The sequence below is a fragment of the Crocuta crocuta genome, unplaced genomic scaffold, assembly GCF_008692635.1.
Source record: "Crocuta crocuta isolate KB4526 unplaced genomic scaffold, BGI_CrCroc_1.0 scaffold332, whole genome shotgun sequence".
Lineage (NCBI taxonomy): Eukaryota > Metazoa > Chordata > Mammalia > Carnivora > Hyaenidae > Crocuta > Crocuta crocuta.
The window spans coordinates 1,265,659-1,288,499 of record NW_027532025.1 but is presented as its reverse complement, the minus strand read 5'-3'; the positions used below and the strand labels follow the sequence as shown (position 1 = coordinate 1,288,499).

General features: G+C 38.6%; 1 protein-coding gene across 10 annotated transcripts in view; it reads left to right on the top strand.

Moving 5' to 3' along the window:
- Positions 1 to 22,841, top strand: part of DLG2 (discs large MAGUK scaffold protein 2) — a 1,377,464-nt gene that overhangs the window by 1,225,235 nt on the left and 129,388 nt on the right. For 9 of the 10 annotated variants that reach the window (XM_077776205.1, XM_077776203.1, XM_077776202.1 and 6 more), the window contains one exon: positions 2,010 to 2,124. In XM_077776205.1, coding sequence (XP_077632331.1) covers positions 2,010 to 2,124 — 115 coding nt within the window. Of the gene's footprint in view, positions 1 to 964; positions 1,023 to 2,009; positions 2,125 to 22,841 lie in introns of those variants that run through there. The other variant, XM_077776208.1, reaches the window with a different exon arrangement.

Genomic DNA, 22,841 nt, shown 5'->3' with positions numbered 1-22,841 from the left:
TAATTATTTAGAATTTAATCATTTAAAGCTAAGTTTTGCAGAGGAAGCCTTCCAAATCTAGACAGCATAAGACTTTGCTTAAGCACCAGAAATTTCCAATCAACTTTTATGGTTTTATCTTTGGAGTACTAAACTTTAAAAATATTTAACATTCAAAGATCATTATCCAGTTATCTATTTATTATTGAAAACCAAGGTCAAGTCTTTTTTTGTGTGTGTGAAGTCCTATCTCATAATAACCAATAGTCAGTAAATTGAATTTAAATTTAATTTTGTAGGGCCTTTATTAAAAAGAATTTGAAACGCTGTAAGTAGATCATCTTTTATTATGTTCATTTAGTCATTCTTGTTTTTATGGAAAGTTATGACTAAATTACATTGAAAATCAAATTGTTTTTTGAAATGTACTAAGGAAATACTTTATGATGAATCTCTGTAATTTAAAGAACCATTTATAATTTGAACTTGCATTTTCACATTTATCTCATGAGTAAATTGGCCTTCTCACCTGCTGGATTTTGCTAAAGCAAGACACTACGTGCCAAGGAGATAATAGAACAAATTGTGATCAGGAGTATCAAAAATTCAATGGCTTCTACTTTTTACATGCTGATTGTGTTAATAAGTATCTTAAAATCTATTTGTACTATCTTTACTTTTATTGGATTGACATATCAGAAAAATATTTTTCATATGAAGAAATAGTATGGTATGTACCTATATTTTCTTGATTTTTTAGACCCATGTGTTTGAAAATTTCTAAAATATATTTAATACAAGACTGTCCTTTACCCCCTTTATTTTTATTAATTTTTTTAACTTAATGTTTATTTATTTTTGAGAGAGAGAGACAGAGAGATAGTGTGAGTGGGGGAGGGGCAGAGACAGAGGGAGATACAGAATCTGAAGCAGGCTCCAGGTTCTGAGATGTCAACAAAGAGCCTGACATGGGGCTCACACCCACAAACTGTGAGATCATGCCCGGAGCCAAAGTTGGATGCTTAACCAACTGAGCCACCCAGGTGCCCCTTTTTTAAAGATTTAATGTTTTACCCCTATTTCTAATGTTAGTCTCCTAGAAGCTGATTTAACTATATTATGTATCTGATTGATGAAGTTTGATATATGGACTTTTCCTATTAAGGCTATAAGGCAAAATTGAGGTATGATCCCAAATGATCAGCAACCTGTAGCAGAAAAAAAACTTAGTCAAAGTAAAAGGCAATTTTTTACACAATTCATCACCAAAAACTTCATTCTCTGGTCTATCTACCTCCCCTCCCAATAACATTGGTAATTCCTTGGATACTTGTTTTGTCTGTGGATCTTGGGCTTTTTTGTTTGGTTGGTTGGTTGGTTGGTTTGGTTTTGGTGGGGGGAGGGTTACCTTCTTTTTTTAATTAAAGTTTTTTATTTTGAGATAATTATTGATTCACATGTAATTGTAAGAAATAATACTGGAAGATTCAGACACCTTTTACTCATAGTTCTGCCCAATGGTAACATTGTAAAACAATAGCGCATTATCATAACCAGGACATTGATATAGTCCATCAATCTAATTCTGCTTTTCCTAGTTTTATTTGTACTCATTTGCCTGGATATATGTGAGTGTAGTTAGTTGTATGTCATTATTTCACATGTGCAGTTACCTGTATCTATTTCCATAGTCATGACAGCACATTTCATCACCACAAGGATGCCTTGTGTTGCCCATTTATAACGCACACACCTCCTCCCCGAGGACTTTTCACATGTTGGGGATTTGATGGCAGTATGTTTTCTAGTTACGATTGGGGAAGTAACTGATTTGTCTTTTTCCTCTTGTGAATGTCTGCAAATAATACTAAACAAACGATCCCTCAGTGTTCACTGTTTTGAGAGGTGTTATCTCCCTGATGCTTGGCAAACGAACCAACATCAGAGGCAAGTAGCTGCCTTGGCTGTGCACCATTTCTACTCCTCTGAAGGCACAGGACCAAATCTACCATGTTTGTTTCCATTCTCAGATTACGCTCGATTTGAGGCCAAAATCCATGACCTACGAGAGCAGATGATGAACCACAGCATGAGTTCCGGGTCCGGGTCCCTGCGAACCAATCAGAAACGCTCCCTCTATGTCAGGTAGGCAACGGAGCATTTCTTACTGTGATCTACACTGTGTGAGCAATCCAGCTTGGGGAGATAAAGGCAACACCTTGTAGCAATGGAACACATGTTCTTATTAACCCATGCTCATCAATACACCACTGTAAGACCTTAAGTTTAACCACTTTTAAGAGAAATTTTGAAATGTTATTATGTTAAATTAGTTAAAAGCCCTGCTTTTGACGTGTTGTTCTTTGACAATATTATGGTCTGTGGTCAAGTTCTTAGCACAGGTTACAGTAAAAATAATGAGAAGAAACATTTTCATTCCTGATAATCTTAAATTGAATATATGGACCAAAGCCATGGACATTTTCTTCCCATCCATATAGGAAGAAAATATTCTTGTATCATGTCTTGATCTGCTTGATACATATTGTATGAACTTTGGTGTATTGATTGGAATTCAAAAGCACTCTGTTAAACAGTTACATAGTTCTTCCAACAAGTTTCAGTGGAAAAATTTTCTTCCATGGTATCTTGTGACCAGTCGTTTCTCAGACTACAAAAGTTGTCCCATGCCTGACAAAACTCATTAATTTACCGGATAAAAATGACTAATTGAACTTGAAATGCCTCCCAGTCTTTCATCCCTGTAGTTAATTCCTGAGTAAGATCCATCATCACTGAACTATTGCATGTACTTCTTAGTGCAAACCTCCTATGTTCTTTCCAAAATATACTTCATCAGTGCTGACTGTCCTTTTTAAAATAATGTTAAATATTAACAATGAAAGGGGGGAAGGGATATCTAATGAATAATCAGAATGAATCTATGTGCCAGTGGAGGAACCATGCTCATCCTCACTGCATTCTCCGCACTGACTCGGCCCCAGAATCTTTTTGGACTCCAATCCAAGGTCATATCCTCCTCACCTGAAATTTCACTGTCTTTTCCTAGCGTGAAGTGTGTATTATGGATACTAAGCTATATACTTGAATTGACTTGTTCTCTTGATTCCATTTTGGCTGTGAAGTTATCTTTTATGTGTATCAGGTAGGCACAGCAGAGCCAAGAAGGGAGCAGGGTTCCAAAAGGTGGCAGGTTCTCAAGGACCTTGATTTGCTGGCCACTGGGACGAGTATAAAGTCCCTCCTTATTCCAGGAGTTCCAATACTTCAGAAGCCCTGAGATTTAAAATAAAAACACAAAAAAACAAACACAGACAGTTAATGTTCCAAATTTGACTGACTGAAATTCACAAGATTATTTTGATACACGCCAGTGTAATCTGCGACAGGAACTATTAAGAATCACCCTGGAACATGTCTTATAGTGAAGTCACAGATGTGCTGGAAAGTGACTTTCTTTTCTCCTTATTTGCTTTATATTGCTGGTTACCATAATACAAATATTTTTAAATCTTGAAACATTTTAGTCTTGGGTAGCAAGTTGGGAAAAGCCGATTAAGTTAATAGGATAGAGATAAATCAGTTAATGCAAGTGAAATGGTTATATAGAATCACACTGGAAGTAAAAGTTACCCTACTATTGGTTCCTTGTTAAAAAAAATAGAATGCATAAAAATGTTAATGAACAGAAGAACTTTGCTGAAAATATATTGGTAATAGTTTAAGTCTTTTGAATTAAGTTGTGGAAGATTAGGAAAATTAAATGAAGTGATATAGTGATATAATATAAAACTAATAGACCTATTTGAAATAGTATTAATCAGACCCAAACTTTTATGCTTTAAAATGATAAATAAAAGTATTACATACAAAAGAGATGAAGACTTAAGGTAATAAGGAACATTATCTTGTTACCACTCTAATAGGTGGAAGTTGTATTGAAAGGAGGAACCTCTCTTAAATGACATTCAAAAATAGCTGACGCTTCATGGGAAATTCTCCAAATGATCTCTCTACTATACAAATACGACTTTTGGTTTCCAAAGGTATAATTATTAATACTTACTTAGTACCTAGAGGGCTGATCTTAGCATCTAAATGACTCTTAGAGGCATAAAATTGGAAGAGATAGCGGCATAGAGTAAAATCAGAGGGAAAGAACTTATAAGACTCCCTTGGCCTTGTTCTCATGCAATGTGATAAAACTGATACCCCCATACCAATAACAGCAAGAAAAAGGCAACCAAGTGGAATGAACTACCAAGACTTAAGGGGAATTCTTACTAAAAATGATCCAGCAACTTTGTACCTTTGTCTTTTTTTTTTTTTTTTTTTTGGAGAGGGGGGGTGGAATACACCAAATTTGGCTATAGGATTTTCATAGCTGTGCTTACTTTATCTAGAGCACTTGAATAGGGCCAGTGCCAGTTGGTTGTACTTATTTTAGAAACTCAACTAGTTGCTGTCTCAAAATACATTAGTTGCAGGATTTCTCTGATTATATAAATATCAAAAGATGAGCATGTCTCTTTAATCTGAGAGTGACAACCTGGAATATTATTCTCCGTAGCTTTGAGTAAGTCTAGGGCTGGAAGGAAGCTTAATTATCACCAGATCCACTCTTTAATTTGCAGAAGAGGAAACTGAGGCCCCAGAAGGGAAGAGATCTGCCACAGCTCTTTGGCAGCAGAGTCAAATCTTCTACCTCTCTTCTGACTCCACCTCCTGGGGCCCTAGCTTCTGTGGTATCAGCTCTCCAGTACACTTGAGCTATGATTCCCAAACTGCTTCAGGCAGCACAGTCCTGGACTCTTAGATTAAGGAATAGGTTAGCCGAGAGGTGAAACTCCAACATAAACCTCTTTAGGGTTTTTACAGAGGATAAATGGCACTACAGGACATATGGGATTTCTTTAGTTTTATTGGTATTTTTCCATGAAGCCAAAACCTAAACCATAAAGCTAGCAGCCTGTCTTTGTTCTGTAATAAACAATTTAGCTGACTTATAGGATATTTGTACCGCAAAACCACCCTTCCCCTTGGAAATTACCGCCTCTTCCCTATATACACAGACACAGACACACATTCACACACACTTACACACTCCCACCCCCAAACCTAGCCTTGCCCTGGCTGTGTCAGAGAGGCTGCATCTTCTCAGGGTCGTGCACGAGCTGGCCTCATTCCCTTACTGGAACCAATCCTCCCAGGTGATAGCAATTTGTTTGCCTGAAAGGAAGGAGGCGGAACTAGCATATCTTAGCCAGGCAGTGTTTAAACTTGAGCCAACCCTCTCTATTTTCCAATCTACTTGTAATTATTTCCCTTCTTTGAATCTTTTGTGTAAGGTGTCTGAAGTGCTTCGGTAGTGCTGTACAAATGGAGTTGATCACTGCTTATGATAACGCTGTACATGTTCTATGTGAATGATTTGGGTATATTTGATTTACTGGGCTATTTGTATTGTGTATTTCCTGCATTGTGAAACATATAGCTGTAGAACCTTAAAAGTAAATAAAATGTTAAAAAAAAATGAATAAAAAATGCTTCAAATTCTCCACAAGTATATTATGACTTCTTCAGACGAGATGCACTTGGGTTCCTGAGCCACTGGAATACAGATTTTGTTGCATGTGTTTCAAGGCTTTCCATGTGGGCAGACTGAGCTCTCCCAGCCTCTAAAATATGCACTCTCTTACCTACCAACTGGTGAAAGCATCCATGACAGAGAACAAGGTTTTTCCTGCTACTAATAGGAATAGACCTTTATATCCAAATGCTACTAAGAAAGGTCAGAGATATAAAGGATTAAAACCACATAAAAGTGCAAATAGCTAAGATCCTTTCTTTTAATAAACAAGAGCAAGGGTACCCAGTACTTGGAGAACAGGAAGAGAAGGAAAGAAACAGTTAAGTCCACCAATGGGGAGTAAAATGTCACAGGAGAGAATGTGAAAGAGAAGCCTGGCCCATGCTCATTTGTTAATCAAAACTATCGATTTTGAGAGTCAAGTGAAGAACCTCTCTGTCCTGGATTTAGGTTTAAGAGTCACTTGCTATGATTTATTTACGTATTCATCAAGATTAGAGTGTATATTTTGTGCCCGGACTTATAATGAACACCGAGGTGAAGACTGCTGAGGACTCGGCAGTAAAAGTCCTGTTTCCTGTCCACAAGAATATCTCATCTAGTGGGAGAAACAGATGAGAGGAAGATCATCACAGTGCAGCGTGGTATGAAAAATTCACTCTCAGAAGGCCTGAAACCTTTGTTGTTTCCTAATCCACAGATATCTGAATAGATTCTTAAATATCTTATGTGAGTAAACTTACAAATCTTCAAGTCTTTTTACTCAAAGTAAGAAAAACTTTCTTCATCATGACCCAGTAAATACAAACACATGAATCTGAAAAGCATTTTTTATTAAATTATACTTTTTATATAAAGCATACTTTGTTATATTCCATTCTATTTGTCTCCCTTTTTTAAGAAAAATGGAAGGTCACAACTCACTAACTTGATGTAATAACTCACTAATGGGTTATGATGCACAGTTTGCTGATGAAGTGAACCAGAAGGAGCACTCCAGGCAGAGGACACTGTGCACAGGCAGGCGGCACATCTTCACTGCATGACTCTTAGCAACTCTCTGGGACCCTCCAGACCCTTGGTGTTCCAGCCATTTTGGATGGATGAGGAGTTGGAAGTGAAGGAAAACGTTTGTCGAGCACCTTCTATGGGTCAACCATTTTGCTAGTAGTGTTCTACATGTATTATTCAATATGATTCTCCCAACATCTAGACGAGTCAAGGAATGTTTCCTGCATTTTACAGATGAAAAAACCGAGGCTCAAAGAAGTTGAATCATAGCCCTGAGATCACAGAGTGAGACTGGATGTAAGCGTAAACATTCAGGTGCTGTGTGTGAGGCAGTATAGAGCAGTGTTTAAGAGCAGAGTTGCTGGATTCTGCCAGAGAGACAAAATTTGAATCTTGGTTCTGTCACTTACCAGCTCAGTGATTTTGGACAAGTCAGTCTTGTGGGTCTGGTTTCCTTATCTATGAAATGAGAATAGTAATAGGATACCATGAAGAGGTCATAAGGCCTAAAAAGAATAGTGAATTTAAATTCCTGTCACATGGGAAACAATTAGTTGGTGGTATTTATCATTTATTATAAAGGCAACCTTTCCCCTGTAGGACAGAGAGATGGTAGAATTGGTCCTGAACAAACTACTGTTTTCTCAGCAAAGGGACACCTTTGTCCCTTTGCTTTCCTTCAGCAAGGGAAGGACAGACTTCCTGGTGTCATTTTACATTTTCCATCCTCTAGACCCCATGAAGGTTGAAGGGAACAACCAGGATTGTCGGCTTCAGAATGCCCAGCTCCGTCGACTCATCAGACATCTCTCATACCCCCTAAGAGTTTACCTAGAAGCAGAATCCAAAGTATCCAGCTGGAGCCACAAATAAGTAGTGTCACTGTGCTTACAGCTGGCCCCTCTGCCTCTCCATAGATTGTCATCCGTGTCCCTAACCCCATGATTCTTCGACTTCTCTTCTGCATTCTTCACCCCCTCAAGCCCTCCGCTCAACTTCTGCTGTTTCCTAAGATACGACAAATACTCTTAGGTCTGCCTCCTTCCCCATTGTTGTTGTTTTCAATTTATTATTTTTTATTTAAATCCAAGTTAGTTAACATTTAGTGTAATAATGATTTCAGGAATAGAGTGTAAGGATTCATCACTTACACATAAACACCCAGTGCTCATCTCAACAAACGCTCTCCTTCATGCCCACTGCCCATTTAGCCCATCCCCCCACCCAACATCCCACAAGCAACCCTCAGTTTGTTCTCTGTATTTAAGAGTCTCTTGTGGTTTGTCTCCCTCTCTGTTTTTATCCTGTTTTTGCTTCCCTTCCCCTATGTTCCTCTGTTTTGTTTCTTAAAATCCACATGTGAGTGAAATCATATGATATTTGTCTTTCTCTGACTGACTTATTCTGCTTAGCATAATACACTCTAGGTCCATCCATGTTATTGCAAATGGCAACATTTCATTGTTTTTGTCCTTCCTGCCCTACTGTCTAACATAAGGCTTTTGTACACTGATTTATCAGTGCATTGATTCTTACATTCAATAAACATGGTTTACATACTTACCGACAGTGTACCAGTCTATGGTAGATGTTAAGGAGACAGAGATGAATAAGAATACACACCTCCTTCCCTCAGGATTCTTGTAGTCTGTATCTGTAGGCAATTCAGGTGTGCACAGATCATTACTTCCTAATACCTCATGTGTTATCTCCCTTGCAGTTACAATCCTTTTTAAATCTTTACAGCATGCCTATAAAGCTTTCTACAGTGAAATCTGCCCAGAAGACCGCTGGTATTTAAAACTATATGTTAAAATACTAGTCACTCTGGTCTTTATTAAGTTTTCATGGTAAAGGTCCTTGAAATGGAAATACCACTCAATACTCGATGTAGTAATTCCAGTTAATGTCTTCATTTTATTATACCCTTAGTGCCTTATGCCACAAGGCTTGTCATAATGAGGTTTCTTAGTAAATATTTGTTGAGTGAATTAATTCCTAGACTCTCTTTCCTATATAGATGTAAAAGAAAAAAATTAGAATATAAGTCAAAATCTTTGAACAGCCAGTCCTATGGAAGTTCAATACCAGCTAGGCTGCCACCAAGTACATGGAGTCTGGTCATGTCCTGAGAACACAGGCATTACCTACCGGTACTGGGATTTCTATGAAAATCTGGCACTATGAGGCCTTTCAAGCCTCATGTGTGTCTGTGTCTGTGTATATTCATTTGCCTGCTGAATGCTGTGACTCTCTTTTAATTGGGGGGCTAATTCAATAATGGATTTAGATAAGCACATACAACCAGTACCATCTTAGTGAGAGGACTTGGGGTAGGAGCAGCGCCTAGGGTGAACCTCATCCTGTGTCTCATTCTCAACACCCTTAAGTCTTCCTGTTGGAAGTTACATCAAGGAAGTCTTAAGAAAACAAATCCACTCAGGATTCTTTATCCTGATGGGTTTTTTATTCTGGGTGAAGGATGTTCTTACCTGATTGGTGAGAGGGAAATTTGTTGGGAGGGGAAAGCTATATCATCATATAGGTAAGAGACTCTAGTCTTTGCTTTTTTCTTTAAAGAGTAGCATGCCCGTCCACCCCACTTCCAGCCCCATGGTACTGCTGGTCAGTAATCTGTCAGGGGACTGCACTCCAGTGGGAAGCTGCTTCTAAGTTCACCTGGTTATGGATTTCTCAAGGATGTTTAAGACAAAGCCATGACATCTGTGGATTTTACTACAAGTTGGATTTTTCTATTTTTTCCCTCCAAACTTGGACTCGGCATGTTCTCAACAGCTATCCCCAGAAGACATTACAATCATCTGCATGTATCCCTGCCCAGTACTAGCACAGGGCTGCCTGACAGTGGCATTTTTATCACTTCTGACTCATTCACTCATATATTCTTATTTAGCAAAATTATCATTTATTCATGCAGAAATATGATATATAGCAGCAAAAAAGGAAGTCAAGACCACTTGGATTCAGATTTCTTATCTATATTAAAATCTTACTGAAGGAAATATGACCAACTATCTGAAAGAGTTTAAGAGGATGAAGCAGAAAGTGTGGAGAAAGTCTAGACTTGGGAAACCAGAAGAGGACTAGAGAGGGTATTACAGTGTCTGGGTGGCCTGCAGGCACCACTGGGGACTGAGAGCTTATGTGGCTGGATTTCACTCCTGACTTCACTTAAGCCTTACAACAGTGCTATGCCAGATATGATTATTATCACCATTACAGAAGAGGTCAAAGTGGCTTAAAAAACACCTCTACAATATGCTATTTGGCCAAGCCGTATTCTTTATCCAGATGTATCTCTCACTGGAGCCCATGCTTGTTGGACTTCCATACAGTAAAGATGAAGTTGACACTATAGGGGCACAGGTTAGATTCTGATTGATCGATCTTCTGTTTGGTTTATACTTTATACTGATTTCTTCCAGATGGACCTGGTTTCTGGTCCAAACTTCAAAGTTTATCAGTTGCTAAAATGAAATTCTCATTTATAAAATATACATAATACCTAGTCCACAGGGTTGTTGGTAGGATTCAGTTAAACCAAGTCTATAAAAGAGCCTGCCAGATGGGACTTGTTAGGTAAAGCAGAGGTCCTGTTACCCCTGTAAGTACTCAGAGCCTGCCTCCTAAACTGCTGCCTCCTTTGAAGCAGAATAGAATCTGATGCTTCATTTATACTTCAAGACTCATTAGCATTATGTTCACTGTTTCAGACATTTGCATTTTTAATTGCATCCTTAATTGTAGAATAAAAGGCTTTGTCTTCAGATAGCTAATTTTATGCCAGAAATAGAAAGGAGGAGGAGTCACTGGGGATCTGGGGGAGTTTTCTCCTTCCCTTGAAATCACAGCCTGGTTCTGAATTTTTAAAAAATTTTTAATTCTTGCATTTCTATAGAAAGAAGGATAAAGGTACAAGGGCAGCCCCTCCATTGACCATCACGTTTTTCCCCTACCTCAATGCCAAAACCTAGAATCCAGATACCATTTTTATTAATGGTATGCCCTAATTTATTCACTCACCCACTCATTCATTCATCCAGAAAACCATTTTCAAGCCATAACCATCCACCTCATATTGTACTGTGCTCTGGGGGTAAAAAAATTAATAAGGCATCTTTCCTTAAGGTGTTCAAAGGTCATGCTAACAAACTAGATTCTGCTCCCTGCTCCCTCTCTTTAGAGGAGGTACTTGTCTTTTTAGCCCAAAATTACTACCTCCTACAACAATCCAGACAGCTTTAGCTACAAAAGAGAGCAGAACACTAAAAGATGGGACACAGAATGCTCATAGGAGAGACAGGTGACAAGTAAGGGCATGGAAAAAAAATTGAGGGAAACTTACCCAAATCATGAGGTTAAGTTTGGAGCAAAGCAATAGATTCAGCTATTTGTTCTTTAATCTCAGTGCCCTGATACATTATGGAGTTCTGTAAATACTTGTTGAATGAACTTTTTGAGTGGCAATTAAAGATGGTGGTTAACAGAACAAGGTATTAGGAAAACCATCAACAACTCAAATCTGGTTGAATGAGCACCTGTTCTTCTTTGTTCCTTCAAACCATGTAAACTTCTCTCTTCTACCCTTCATGTTCTCTCCTCTTCCTGCCTGTTGACCCCTCTCTCTCCTCCACTGGACTAGATGGGGAGTACCTCTAAGATGGAGATTTGCTTGGTTAAAGCACAGTCTGGCATATGGTAACTGCTGACTCAATCTAATGAATGAATTATGTATGTCACAAGATTGGAGAAAGTTTAACTTTAATTAAAATTTTATTTGATTACTTCATGGCTTGCAAATGGCTCCTTGCCTGACAAAGGTCTTCAGCCTTCTTGATCATATGAGTAAGTAGCCCTGTGAAGTAGTGGTAATCATCTCAGACTATGTTGGGTTTTTTTTTAAACATTTAGCCAAACAATGCTATATTTAATATAGGTTAAGCTTCAAATTTATTTTCCTGTTTATTATAAATCAATAATAACAGTAACAATAACAAACATGGACAGATGCTTTTATAATTCTTAATAATCATAATAAATAACAAATTATAATTACATCATATTGTGAGCCAACCAGATGCTAAACACTTTATATGGATTATTTTATTTAATTGGCAGAAAAGCCCTATAAAATTCATGCTATCTTTATCCCCATTAAGAAGGGAAAATAGAGACTAGGTTTGAAATTTGCCCAGAAGAGGTCAAACTGGGACTAGAATCTAAGCATGTTGTCTGTGCCCCTACCTACATCACCCATGTGGCTTTATTGAAGGACTTTCATATATTTGATTTGATTTGATACACTATGTTTGTTAAGTAGGTATTGTTTCCCAATGGTTTTCAACTAAGGAATCTGAGGCTCAGGATATTAAGCTATCTACTCTTTTTGCCAGGTATAAAATAGTACCGGGCCTTTGCCTCATCCATTCTCTGTAAAGATGTATAGACCTGCAACTCACATGGATCTTTTTCTGACGTTTGTCTAGTGCTTCATTTACTGCCATGTCACATTGCACTTGATTTTTATAGAACTACTTATGTGTCAATAAATATTGAGTGGGCAGTTGAATAACCTAGTCACTGTAGATGCTGTACACTAGTTTGAGTGTGTGGATTTGTGGTTCAATTGAGTAAGTCCACTCTGAGGTGTGGCCATCACAACTGTATGAACAAGGTCTCTGCCCTCTTGTGCCAAGACAAATTCTGCAGCCTGCATAGCACATCAGGGAACATAACTGCAATACCTATGAGGCATCATGCCTCACACATGGCGGGGCATTGGGGGCGGGACATATATACAGCCTGATACCCACTTCCAACTACACAATTTGCAGGGCCCACGGCAATATGAAAATGTGCAGCTTCTTGTTCAGAAATTAAGAATATCAAAGTGGTAGGAAAAGAGCATGATCCTACGTGCAGGACCCTGTACTATGGCCCAGGTCCCTCACCTATGAAGGCAGTCCTGCTAACACTTGGTTTAGGGCACTGTGCTCAAAACTGAAAGCATGTGTGTTTTTCTTAGTCTAGTGCAGTAAGTGGAAGAAATGTGAAGTCAGCATCAAGAATGTTTTCAAGGATCCAGGCTTTGTCTTTTATCTGAAAAAGTGCTTTATCTGAATTACCTGAATGCCTGATTTTATGATCTGTAGAAACACTATGTGCCACCCTCTTAATGCCTGAGAAACTTTAAATCCCCACTTGCTCTGAGCTTTCAACAGCCTACTTTGAGTCATCTCTCTCCCCTGAAGTAAATCTTTCAAAAGCCAAATAGTGTCATTCTTTCACATTTATTTAGCACTGGTGGTACATTTTAGTCTTCCCGTTCTGCAAGTTTCTGCCCCCTTCCTTTGTTCCTCAGGCCTAAATTTTTAAGAAAAAGTACAAAGTCTCTCAGAGGATTCTGGAAATTACTGGAAGCTGTAGGTGTTGGTGTTGTTTCCAGGTGTCCTTTTCTAAACACAAAGACTGTAAGACATAGATTTCCCTGACCAGTGACATTGAAATCAGAATAAAAACTTTAAAAAATCAGGGACCTAACATGGTAATGACAACTTGATTTCACCAAGTAAGAATTTTAGTGGCACCTGGGTGTCTCAGCCGGCGAAGCGTCCAACTCTTGGTTTGAGTTCAGTTCATGATTTCATGCTTTCATGAGTTTGAGCCCCATGGCTGGCTCTGTGCTGACAGCCCAGAACCTGCCTGGGATTCTCTCTCTCCCTCTTACTCTGTCCCTCCCCTACTCATGCTGTCTCTGTCTCCCCCAAAATAAATAAATAAACTTAAGAAAAATAATTTTAAAAGTCATAAACACGGGGCGCCTGGGTGGCTTAGTCGGTTAAGCGTCCGACTTTCGCTTAGGTCATGATCTCGCGGTTCGTGGGTTCGAGCCCCGCGTCGGGCTCTGTGCTGACTGCCAGCTCAGAGCCTGGAGCCTGTTTCAGTCTGTGACTCCCTCTCTCTCTGACCCTCCCCTGCTCACGCTGTCTCTCTCTCTCTCTCTTTCTCTTAGAAATAAATAAAAAATATTTTTTAAAAAAAAGTCATAAACACATACAGACTATAATATATATTTTCAGTTTGTTGCTCTTTATTATTGCCATCATCTTATATGAGAAAGAGCATTTTAATACCCAAAGAAAAATAACATATTCAGAGCAGCAGGAAAAATATACCAATATTTAAAATTTATATTTTTAAAGCCTCACTAGATGAATCTCCATATTTCCTCTGTCCATATGAATCCTGCCTCATAGCTGAAAAAAATAAGGCAAATGTGATGGCTACATTGTTTAATTCTTAATCCTGAATCTTTTGGTCCTAAATGATTCTAAAATGCTTGGGGTGCATTTTTGACCTTTGGATTGTTTGCTTGAGAAAGAATACCATCTTTTAGATTTTCTTTTTCCTCAATTTATTTTCTTTATCTTTCAAATAATTTTCTCAATATGTAGGAAGCCCAAACCCATGCTTTACGATAAACTGATGCTTTTTAGTGATGCTTATGAAAAGGTAAGAAGGAATTTTCCATCATCAAAGATATTTTTCATTACTTTTTAAATTACACTTTCATTTATTTACATTTATGTCATTCTTCATTTTAAAAATAGACTCTTTAAAAAAGTATCACTGTAATTATAGTATCTTCCATTGTGTTTTAAAACAGTTTTATGTTGTATCATTTTGAGCCAGATTGCTTGTTTCATGTGTCATACCACTTCAATTCTCCTAAAAATACAGATTTGGTCTTTCAGATGCAGGATCCTATACTTCTGGTTGTTGTTGTTGTTGTTGTTGTTGTTGTTGTTGTTGTTTAATCTGATTCCATGGTTAAAATGCCAAGAAAATGTGATGGCAACAGAATAGAACTTTGTGATAATCAGTATATTTGGTAGCTTCTAGAGACCTCTATCTTAAAAATACAAATTGTCATATAAATTCACTTTGTAGTTCTCACTGTCCAGAGAAAGCTCATAAATCAATTCCAGGGGCTTCTGCATGTTTCATCTCCCTCTTCCTAAGCTCTAAGTGAATCATCAGAAGGTGTCTCTGTGTTTCTGGCTGCTGTGAAGCCAGGTGAGTGAGGAGTTTCTGCAGTTTCAGACAGGCTTATGTTGAATGAACCCCACTGTTGGCTTTTTATAAGATGTCGACATTTTTCTTTTTTCCTAAAACTCCCTGTTTCTGCCCCTTCCTTCTTAAATGGATGTCCCACACTACTACCACCTCCACAACACACTACAATCTTCTCATGAGTCCTTGATTATATAATGGTTCAGGTATGCTGAGGACAAGGAGATGGTGATGAGATTATAATCTCATGATATCTGTGAGGGAGTGTCATTATTAACCCCATTTTGAAGTGAATGAAACCAAGGTTAGATTATTTCTTCTAAAGTTACACAGCAAAGAGGAAGGAGAACAGATTCTCTGTTCTTAACCTTAATGTCCAAGGCTTCTAGAAATACCACATTTTCGTATACATACTTGATTTCATATATGCTCCTTCATTCATATTGGTACTTATAATTGTTATAGAAAGTCCTCTAAGTTTTAAAGTAGAAAATATAGTCATTTAATGTATAATGCATCTTCCTCAATAATAAGTAAGCACCTTGAGACATTTGCTGAGTACATCCTTAACATGGAGTTATAATAGCTCAGCTTTGAACCATAGGGTCACACCCTTCATCTAGCAGGCATTCACAGAAAATAAGCATGAATTTTCCTGCTGCAGGTGCTACATCCAGGATGGGAGGATGGCAAGAACCTCTGACTAACTTTTAGCAAGTATGGTATGGTGGAAAGCATATGAATTTGAGGTTTCATTTTTTTTCTTTTTCTTTTTAAGTTTTTTTATTTTGAGAGAGTGAGAGTGGAAGTAGGGGAGAGGCAGAGGGAGAGAGAGAATCCCAAACAGGTTCCACAGTCAGTACAGAACCTGATGTGGGCTTGAACTCATGAACCATGAAATCATGACCTGAGCCAAAATCAAGAGTTGGAAGCTTAACTAACTGAGACACCCAGGTCCCCCAAATTTAAGTTTTTCTTAAGTAACTATTAATTACAGGAGATTGTTCGATGCTGGCAGGGGCAAAAAAGTGGTTCAGATATGCCCTTAAAGATGCAGCTAAAGTAAGTTGGAAAAAAAAACCAAACAGATAAATATAATAATATTATTATTCTGAACCCAGACTCTGCTCCAGTATCTGATAACTTTTGGGGGGTAAGAAATAGAATTGAAAAGGCTAAATATGCCAGGTTCCCAAAGAAAAGCTGTATTTGAGGGGAGGCCATCTTTGGCAGTGTATTTCCTCTCTGAAGGAAGTAATTAGGCACTGTTATCATAGAATGAAAAACTAACTCCTCTAGAATACCAGCTCACTCAGCCATTGCTTCATGAATTCACAGCATAATGGAGAAGGCACAGAGCCAAAGTACTTGGATTTGAATCCTGGCTCCGCCACTTATTGCTTGTGTCTTGACTTTGGCAATTCATTTCTTCTCCCTCTGAGCCTCAGCTTCTTCTATAAAATGGAGATAATAAGTATACAACTCAAAAGGTTTTATAAAGAATAATGTTTAGGGCTGCTTGAGTGGCTCTGTCAGTTAAGGGTCAGACTCTTGATTTTGGCTCAGGTCATGATTTCACAGTCATGAGATTGAGCCCCAAATCAGGCTCCATGCACAGAAGAGATTAAGATTCTCTCTCTCCATTCCTCTCTCTCCCTATCTCTCTTTGTCTCCCCCTCTGCTCCTCCCGCATGCTCACACTCTCAAAAAAAAAAAAATAATGTTTAAAAATACTGATTTCTAGAGCAGCATTATCAACAATAGCCAAATTATGGAAAGAGCCCAAACATCCATTGACTGATGAATGCATAAAGAAACTGTGGTATACATATACAATAGAATATTACTCAGCCATCAAAAAGAATGAAATCTTGCCATTTGCAGTGGCTTGGTTGGAGCTAGACTGTATTATGGTAAGTGAAAAGTCAGACAGAGAAAGACAAATACCATATTACTTCAGTCATGTGTGGAATTAGAGAAACAAGACAAATGAACATAAAGGAAGAGAATAAAAAGAGAGGGAGGCAAACCATAAGAGCCTCTTAACTATAGAGAACAAACTGCTGAAGAGAAGATAGGCAGGGAATGGGCTAAATGGGTGATGAGCATTGAGGAGGGCACTTGTTGTGATGAGCACTGGGTGTTGTATGTAAGTGATGAATCATTAAATTCTACTCCTGGAACCAATATTACACTGTATGTTAACTAAATAGAATTTTTTAAAAATACAGATTTATACACTAATTTATTATAATATTTAACAAAGGGATTGTATTAAAGATTAAAAGTTGAAAATGAAAACAAAAAGTCAAAACCTTAGTCAAAATAAGGAGGATAAATACTTAAATATCTACTAGAAGGTGGTAACTGCAATGGTAGATAAATGGACTCTGAAATGAAGAGATGAGACCCATTGTTTTCCTTTCCCAGGATGGTCTGACTACTTATCTTTTGTGTTCAGTAATACTTAAGCAACTAATTTATTAGTAAAGCTACTTTAGCCATATGTTGTTACTTTTAAACCCTTTTCATTTTAAATTAACCCCAAAACACTGTATTTACCCCATCCTCTTTATTTTTATAATGGCTTCCATACTGATTTTCATTTGTCTAGTGTCATGTCTTATAGAATGGTTAATTAAATACTCATGTAGGCTTAACTACCAAAATAACAAAAAAAGAAGATGAATGTTTATAACTCAGCCTAGCATCTTACAAAAAATCTTCCAGAGATTAGAAAAGAGAGAACACTTCCCAACTTTTTCAATTTTATCATCACCTTGATACCAAAACACGACATGGTCACTATAAGAAAGGAAATTTATAGTCCAATCTCTCTCACAAACATATGATCAAAAAATACAAAATAAAGTATTAACACAGTGAACCTAGTAATCTATAGGAAGGATAATACAGGCACAGAATGCACTAAACTTCTGTTTATCAAAAGACACCATGAATAGGATAAAAGTGTGAGAGCATAGGAAAAGATTTGTAATAAAGAGTTCTGGAAAAGGAATTATAATCGGAATATCTAAAGAACTGCCACAATATATTAGGCAAAAGATAGAAACCACATTTTTTAAATGGTCAAAAGGCTTATAATGATATTTCATGAAAGAGGAGGTACATCAGTGTCAATTCCCATGTGAAATGGTATTTATCTCACTAGTCATCAGGTAAATTAAAATATAATGCCACTGTTTGCCCACCAGAATGGCTAAAATTAAAACGATTGCTCATTCCAAGTGTTAACAAGCATGTAGAGACTTCCATGTGCTGCTCATGAGAGGTAAATTGGTATGACCACATTGATATACTGTCAGTATTTACTGTCGTTAAACATATTATACCCTATGATTCATTCCTAACTATATACACGATAGAAATATTTACATAAGTTCAACAAAAATCCATACAAGAATTATTTATAGCTGCATTGTTTATAATAGCCTAATCCTGAAAATAACCCAAATATCTAGCAACAATAGAATAGGTAAATAATTTGTGGCATATTTACATAAGAAAATATTGTATAGTAATAAAAATGAACAGTGTCTGGGCCACCTGGGTGGCTCAGTCAGTTAAGTGTCCGACTTCGGCTCAGGTCATGTTCTCATGGTTCGTGGGTTCAAGCCCTACATCAGGCTTTGTGCTAACAGCTCAGAGCCTGGACCCTGTGTCAAATTCTGTGTCTCCCTCTCTCTCTCTGCCCCTCCCCCGCTTGCCCGCTCTCTGTCTTGTCTTCATTAAGACAAGAGGAATCTTTCATCATGGGGAGTCCAGCCAGGGTGGGTCATGTTGCCAGCCTCTTTCACTGTAACCGGTCCACATGTGCTTTCTCTCCAGGGAAGAGCCAAGAAGAATCTCTAAATTAGGTTTTACCAACTGCCTCTCCTTGCTTCATCTCAGTGTCTCTCAACCTTGACTGCATGCTAGAATCACCTGGGTAGCTGTAAGGGAAAAACTTGTTTTCCTTTATGCTACTCACTGCATACTTCACTACTGTCACCACACGTGGGGGTTTTTCCCTGACACAGACCGATTCTCCAACCCCAGCTGGGCGTCCTAGAATTTAACTCAATTCTGACACTCCCTACCTGGAGATAGCATCGCTCCCACGAGTTAAATGTTCAGCCTCCTATTTCAGGTTGTAGTCTGTGCTTCTGGCTGACTGGCTCTGAATCAGAGGTCTCCACAGTCCCCTCCTCATGCTTAATAATTTCTTAGAGCAGCTCATAGAACTCAGGAAAACAATTTACTTAGTAGATTACTAATTTATTATAAAAAGTAAAACTCAGAACAGCCAGATGGAAAAGATAATGGGGCAAGGTCTAGGGAAAGAAGCACAGAGCTTCCATTTCATCTCCAGGAGGGCCATCCCTCTCCACATCTCCATGTTTTTAGCAATCCAGAAGCTCCCTGAACTGTGTTCTAACTCTGTCTTTTAGGGGTTTTATTGAGGCTTCATCAGTGAGGCATGATTGACTAAATCATTGGCCATTGATGATTAATTCAACATCAGAAGTCAGGAGTGGGGCTGTCCTTCCCCAACCCTCTGATCACATGGTTCCCTTGCAAGCAGACCCCATCCTCAGGCTTTCCAAAAGTCAGCTCATTACCTGAATCTGACCTGTGATTGAAAAGGGCTTGTTAGGAATAACAAAATACAATTTTATAGCTCTCATCACTTAGGACATCTCAAGGGTTTTAGGAATGCTGTGCCACGTGTGGCACAAAGACCAAATCTTACAGTAAATCACAGTGTCACAAGTGCTCTTAAAAACCCTGATGCCCAGGCCCCAGCCCAAACATATGGAGTCAAAATCTCCTGAGAATGTGTTCAAACATCAATATTTTTTCAGGCTCCCCTATGGATACCAGTGTGCAGGAACATGAAAAACCACTATTTTTATCTTTTATTTTTTCTTCTTTTATTTCTAGCTTTATTTATTTCCTCATCAACCTGAGAACAGTTGTTTAAAAAGTCTCAGATTTCTGGCACGGATGTCTAATGCAAATCCACAACTAATGGGAAGGTCAGTTCCTGGGACATCTTTCAATTTTGATCACACTCAGACCCAGAATTGGGAAACTAACCTTGAACCTGATGCTCTAACTTGCCAACACTTAGCAAACATAGAATTTCCTGGTTTAAGACGAAATAAATTTGGAAAGCAGACAGCAAAAATTGGAGAGACCTCTTGAGAAATCAGAAAGCTCTAACATTCATATTTTTATTTCCAGTGACTAAGAAATGAGTTGATTAGAAGTTCTTAAGTTACATGAGATCTCAATGAAAATGTTTAGAGAATACAGTTGAGGTCCAAACAACCAGGTTTGAATGATATATCTGTGTGCGTGCATGTGTGCATGCACTTGCAATAAACCCAGGTACAGGTTTGCAATAAACTCAGATACAACTAACGTCTATCTAATCTCATTTCTGATTCTTGCTTCTGCCCCTCCCCACAGAGTAGTGCACTGTCCCAGTTCCCTTTCCAGCCCATCCCCACAGTTTAACCCTGGCCTCCCCCTGCACTTTGTCCTTTACCTACACCACTCCCCACATCAGGGCTTAGCCTCTCCCAAACCACAGCAATCTGTTGGCATGGAAACATTAGATGAGCCTGCCTGGTGGGAGAGAGATTCTGTTTCCAAGTGAAAATGGAAAAGATTCAAGTGTGATTCACTTCCAGCCAGTTTAACTCTTGAGTTCATCCGTCTATTTAAGACCTATCCACGGCTCCAGATCACCTACATGGTACAGGAGATTATCTTGATCCAGACTCTGCCTTGTATCTGTGTCTTCCTCTGCATCTTCCCCTGCGGGACCTGGGGTGCAGCCTCGGTGAGCATCCTGATCTTTCCTTTCTCCCTGCCTTTGCTGGGCCCTTTCTTTGCATTCCAAGTGGTTCCTAAAGGTCTTTCGGGCATCACTTCTCCCTAGGAGCTTTCTTGGCCCACATCTGTGCCCCTTTCTGTCCTAGCACTTCAGTTGTAGTGACTGTAGGAAACTCCAAGCTTAGGTGACTGTTTCCTCGCTAGACTGTGGATGCATTAAAAAGAGAAGCATGCCCCTGCTCGAAGCCTGTACGTTTCTCACACTCCTAGGGTGGAATCTTGGCTCCACCACTTATTAGATCAGAGATCTTGCACAAGTCACTCACCCATTGTGAGCGTCAGTTTTCTCATGCCTAAAACAGAATGATGCTCCTGCTTATCATATGCTGGGTATGTGTTAGGCACTTTATATCTCTTTAATCCCCACACTAATTCAGTGAGAGAGAAGGCAATATTGTTGAACCCCTTTTACAGGGAAGAAGGTAAGACTCAGGAGTTGAGAAACTGGCCCTGAATTACACAGCTTTTAGACAGTGGAGTCAGCATTCAAGCCCAGGTCTGAATCTGTATTATTCTGCTCTAGTGCCTGTGTGTGTGGACATAAAGCACCTCGCCCTGTGCCTGCCTGGGGTTGGGAGGGGATGGGTGGTCAGATGGATGCATCAATGATAAACTGCCCTGGAAAAAGCTAATCCTGTTCTCTCTTTGGGGATCCAAATGGAAAATTAAATTCTCTCCTGGGCCTTTAAGTCTAAAGTGCATAGTTTCTCCAAGCCTGTGGCTAAAGTCAAGAATATAAAGACATCTACCACCGTTGTTTATACCTGTGAGCTACACGAAAAGCATCCTTCCTTCCCACTTGAACCAGTGCCCCGTCCCCAAAGAAGTGAAAGATAGATTAGCTCTTTAAGAACTGGAAAGCAGGAAAAGAAAATGCATTTGAAATAGCTGTTAAATCACCTTGATAGCTGTCATTGCCAGTGGGAAACAAGCCGGTCAGAGTCCATGTTCAGCACAATGTCATGGCACCCTGCCGCTCAGGAGTACAAAGAAGAGGCCGGTCAAGTGAGTGCCACTCAAGCAGACATAGTTAAGCTTTAGCGTAAATCATTCAATACCATTCAGTGAATTTCTATGATTTTCTTTTCTAACCAGTAATTTAGCACAAGAAAAAAAGGGTGCTTTTATTCAAATATTTCTATTTTTACTTACAGATAAGTATAAAAATCGTTTAATGAAGGGATTCTGTGTTGCCGCTAAGTGTATGTAAATAATGCCTTAGATCTCAAAAGGATGGAACAAAGCTTGTCAGTTTGTCTAGGACCAGCTACCACACAATGTTTCTTTTTTTATAGCATGCTTCAATCATCGACTTGGTTACCAGGGCTACTGATTTTTAAAATTGTAGTGCTGGAATTATTGAACAGCATGGTCTCCTACAGAATCCTAGAAGCAGTGAATAAATATTACCTCCTTCCATCACATTCTCTCCTCTCTTTCTCTCTCTCCCTTTGTCTCTCTCCCCTCCCCCCAATCTTCATCTCAGTCTCCCTACACATGCATAAACTCAATTCCCAATACACTGAAATCAAACTCAATTCCCTGTATACCTGTATTTGAGGACCAGAATAGTGATACACTTAAAAGCTGAAGTTCTTTGATCAAATGACCAGAATTATACTTTGCTTCGTCCATTTTACCAGTTGAGTGACCTTGGACGTGTTCCTTATCCTCTCTAAGCCTCAGTTAGCTCATCTTTCTGCCTTGGAGAACAGCCTCATTATCATGTTGCATAAATAAAATCAGATATTGTTTACAAAATGCTTAGCACAGTGTTCAGTCCATATGAATAGATGCTTAGTAAATGGCTGCACCTATTATTGTTATTATCTAATTAGATATTAAGGATTCAGTCAGATAACGCATTACTTCTAGTGTGTAATTACTTCTATGGTGTGCTTAATAAACATTAGCTGTCATTATGGTTATCATTGATGTGTTACCCTGTGACTGTTGTGTAGATGGTAGCTATACTCCCATTCCCCAAAGTTCTCTTCTTTTCTCTCTTTGCTTTGTTTGCTTCAGTGCCAAGCAAATAGCAGGGCTCCATAAATACTTAATTGCCTTCCCATTTTCCTTTTGTTTTTTTTTACAGTCACACCTCACAGGTAGAGACAGGTTTTTTTTCCCACCTTGATACAGATTCGTGCAGCCTGGGGAAGATTGAAGGACTTATGTGTTGCTGTATTACTCACATCTCTAGGCCTCGGATTTTTAGAAGTAGAACAGGATCATCTCTGAG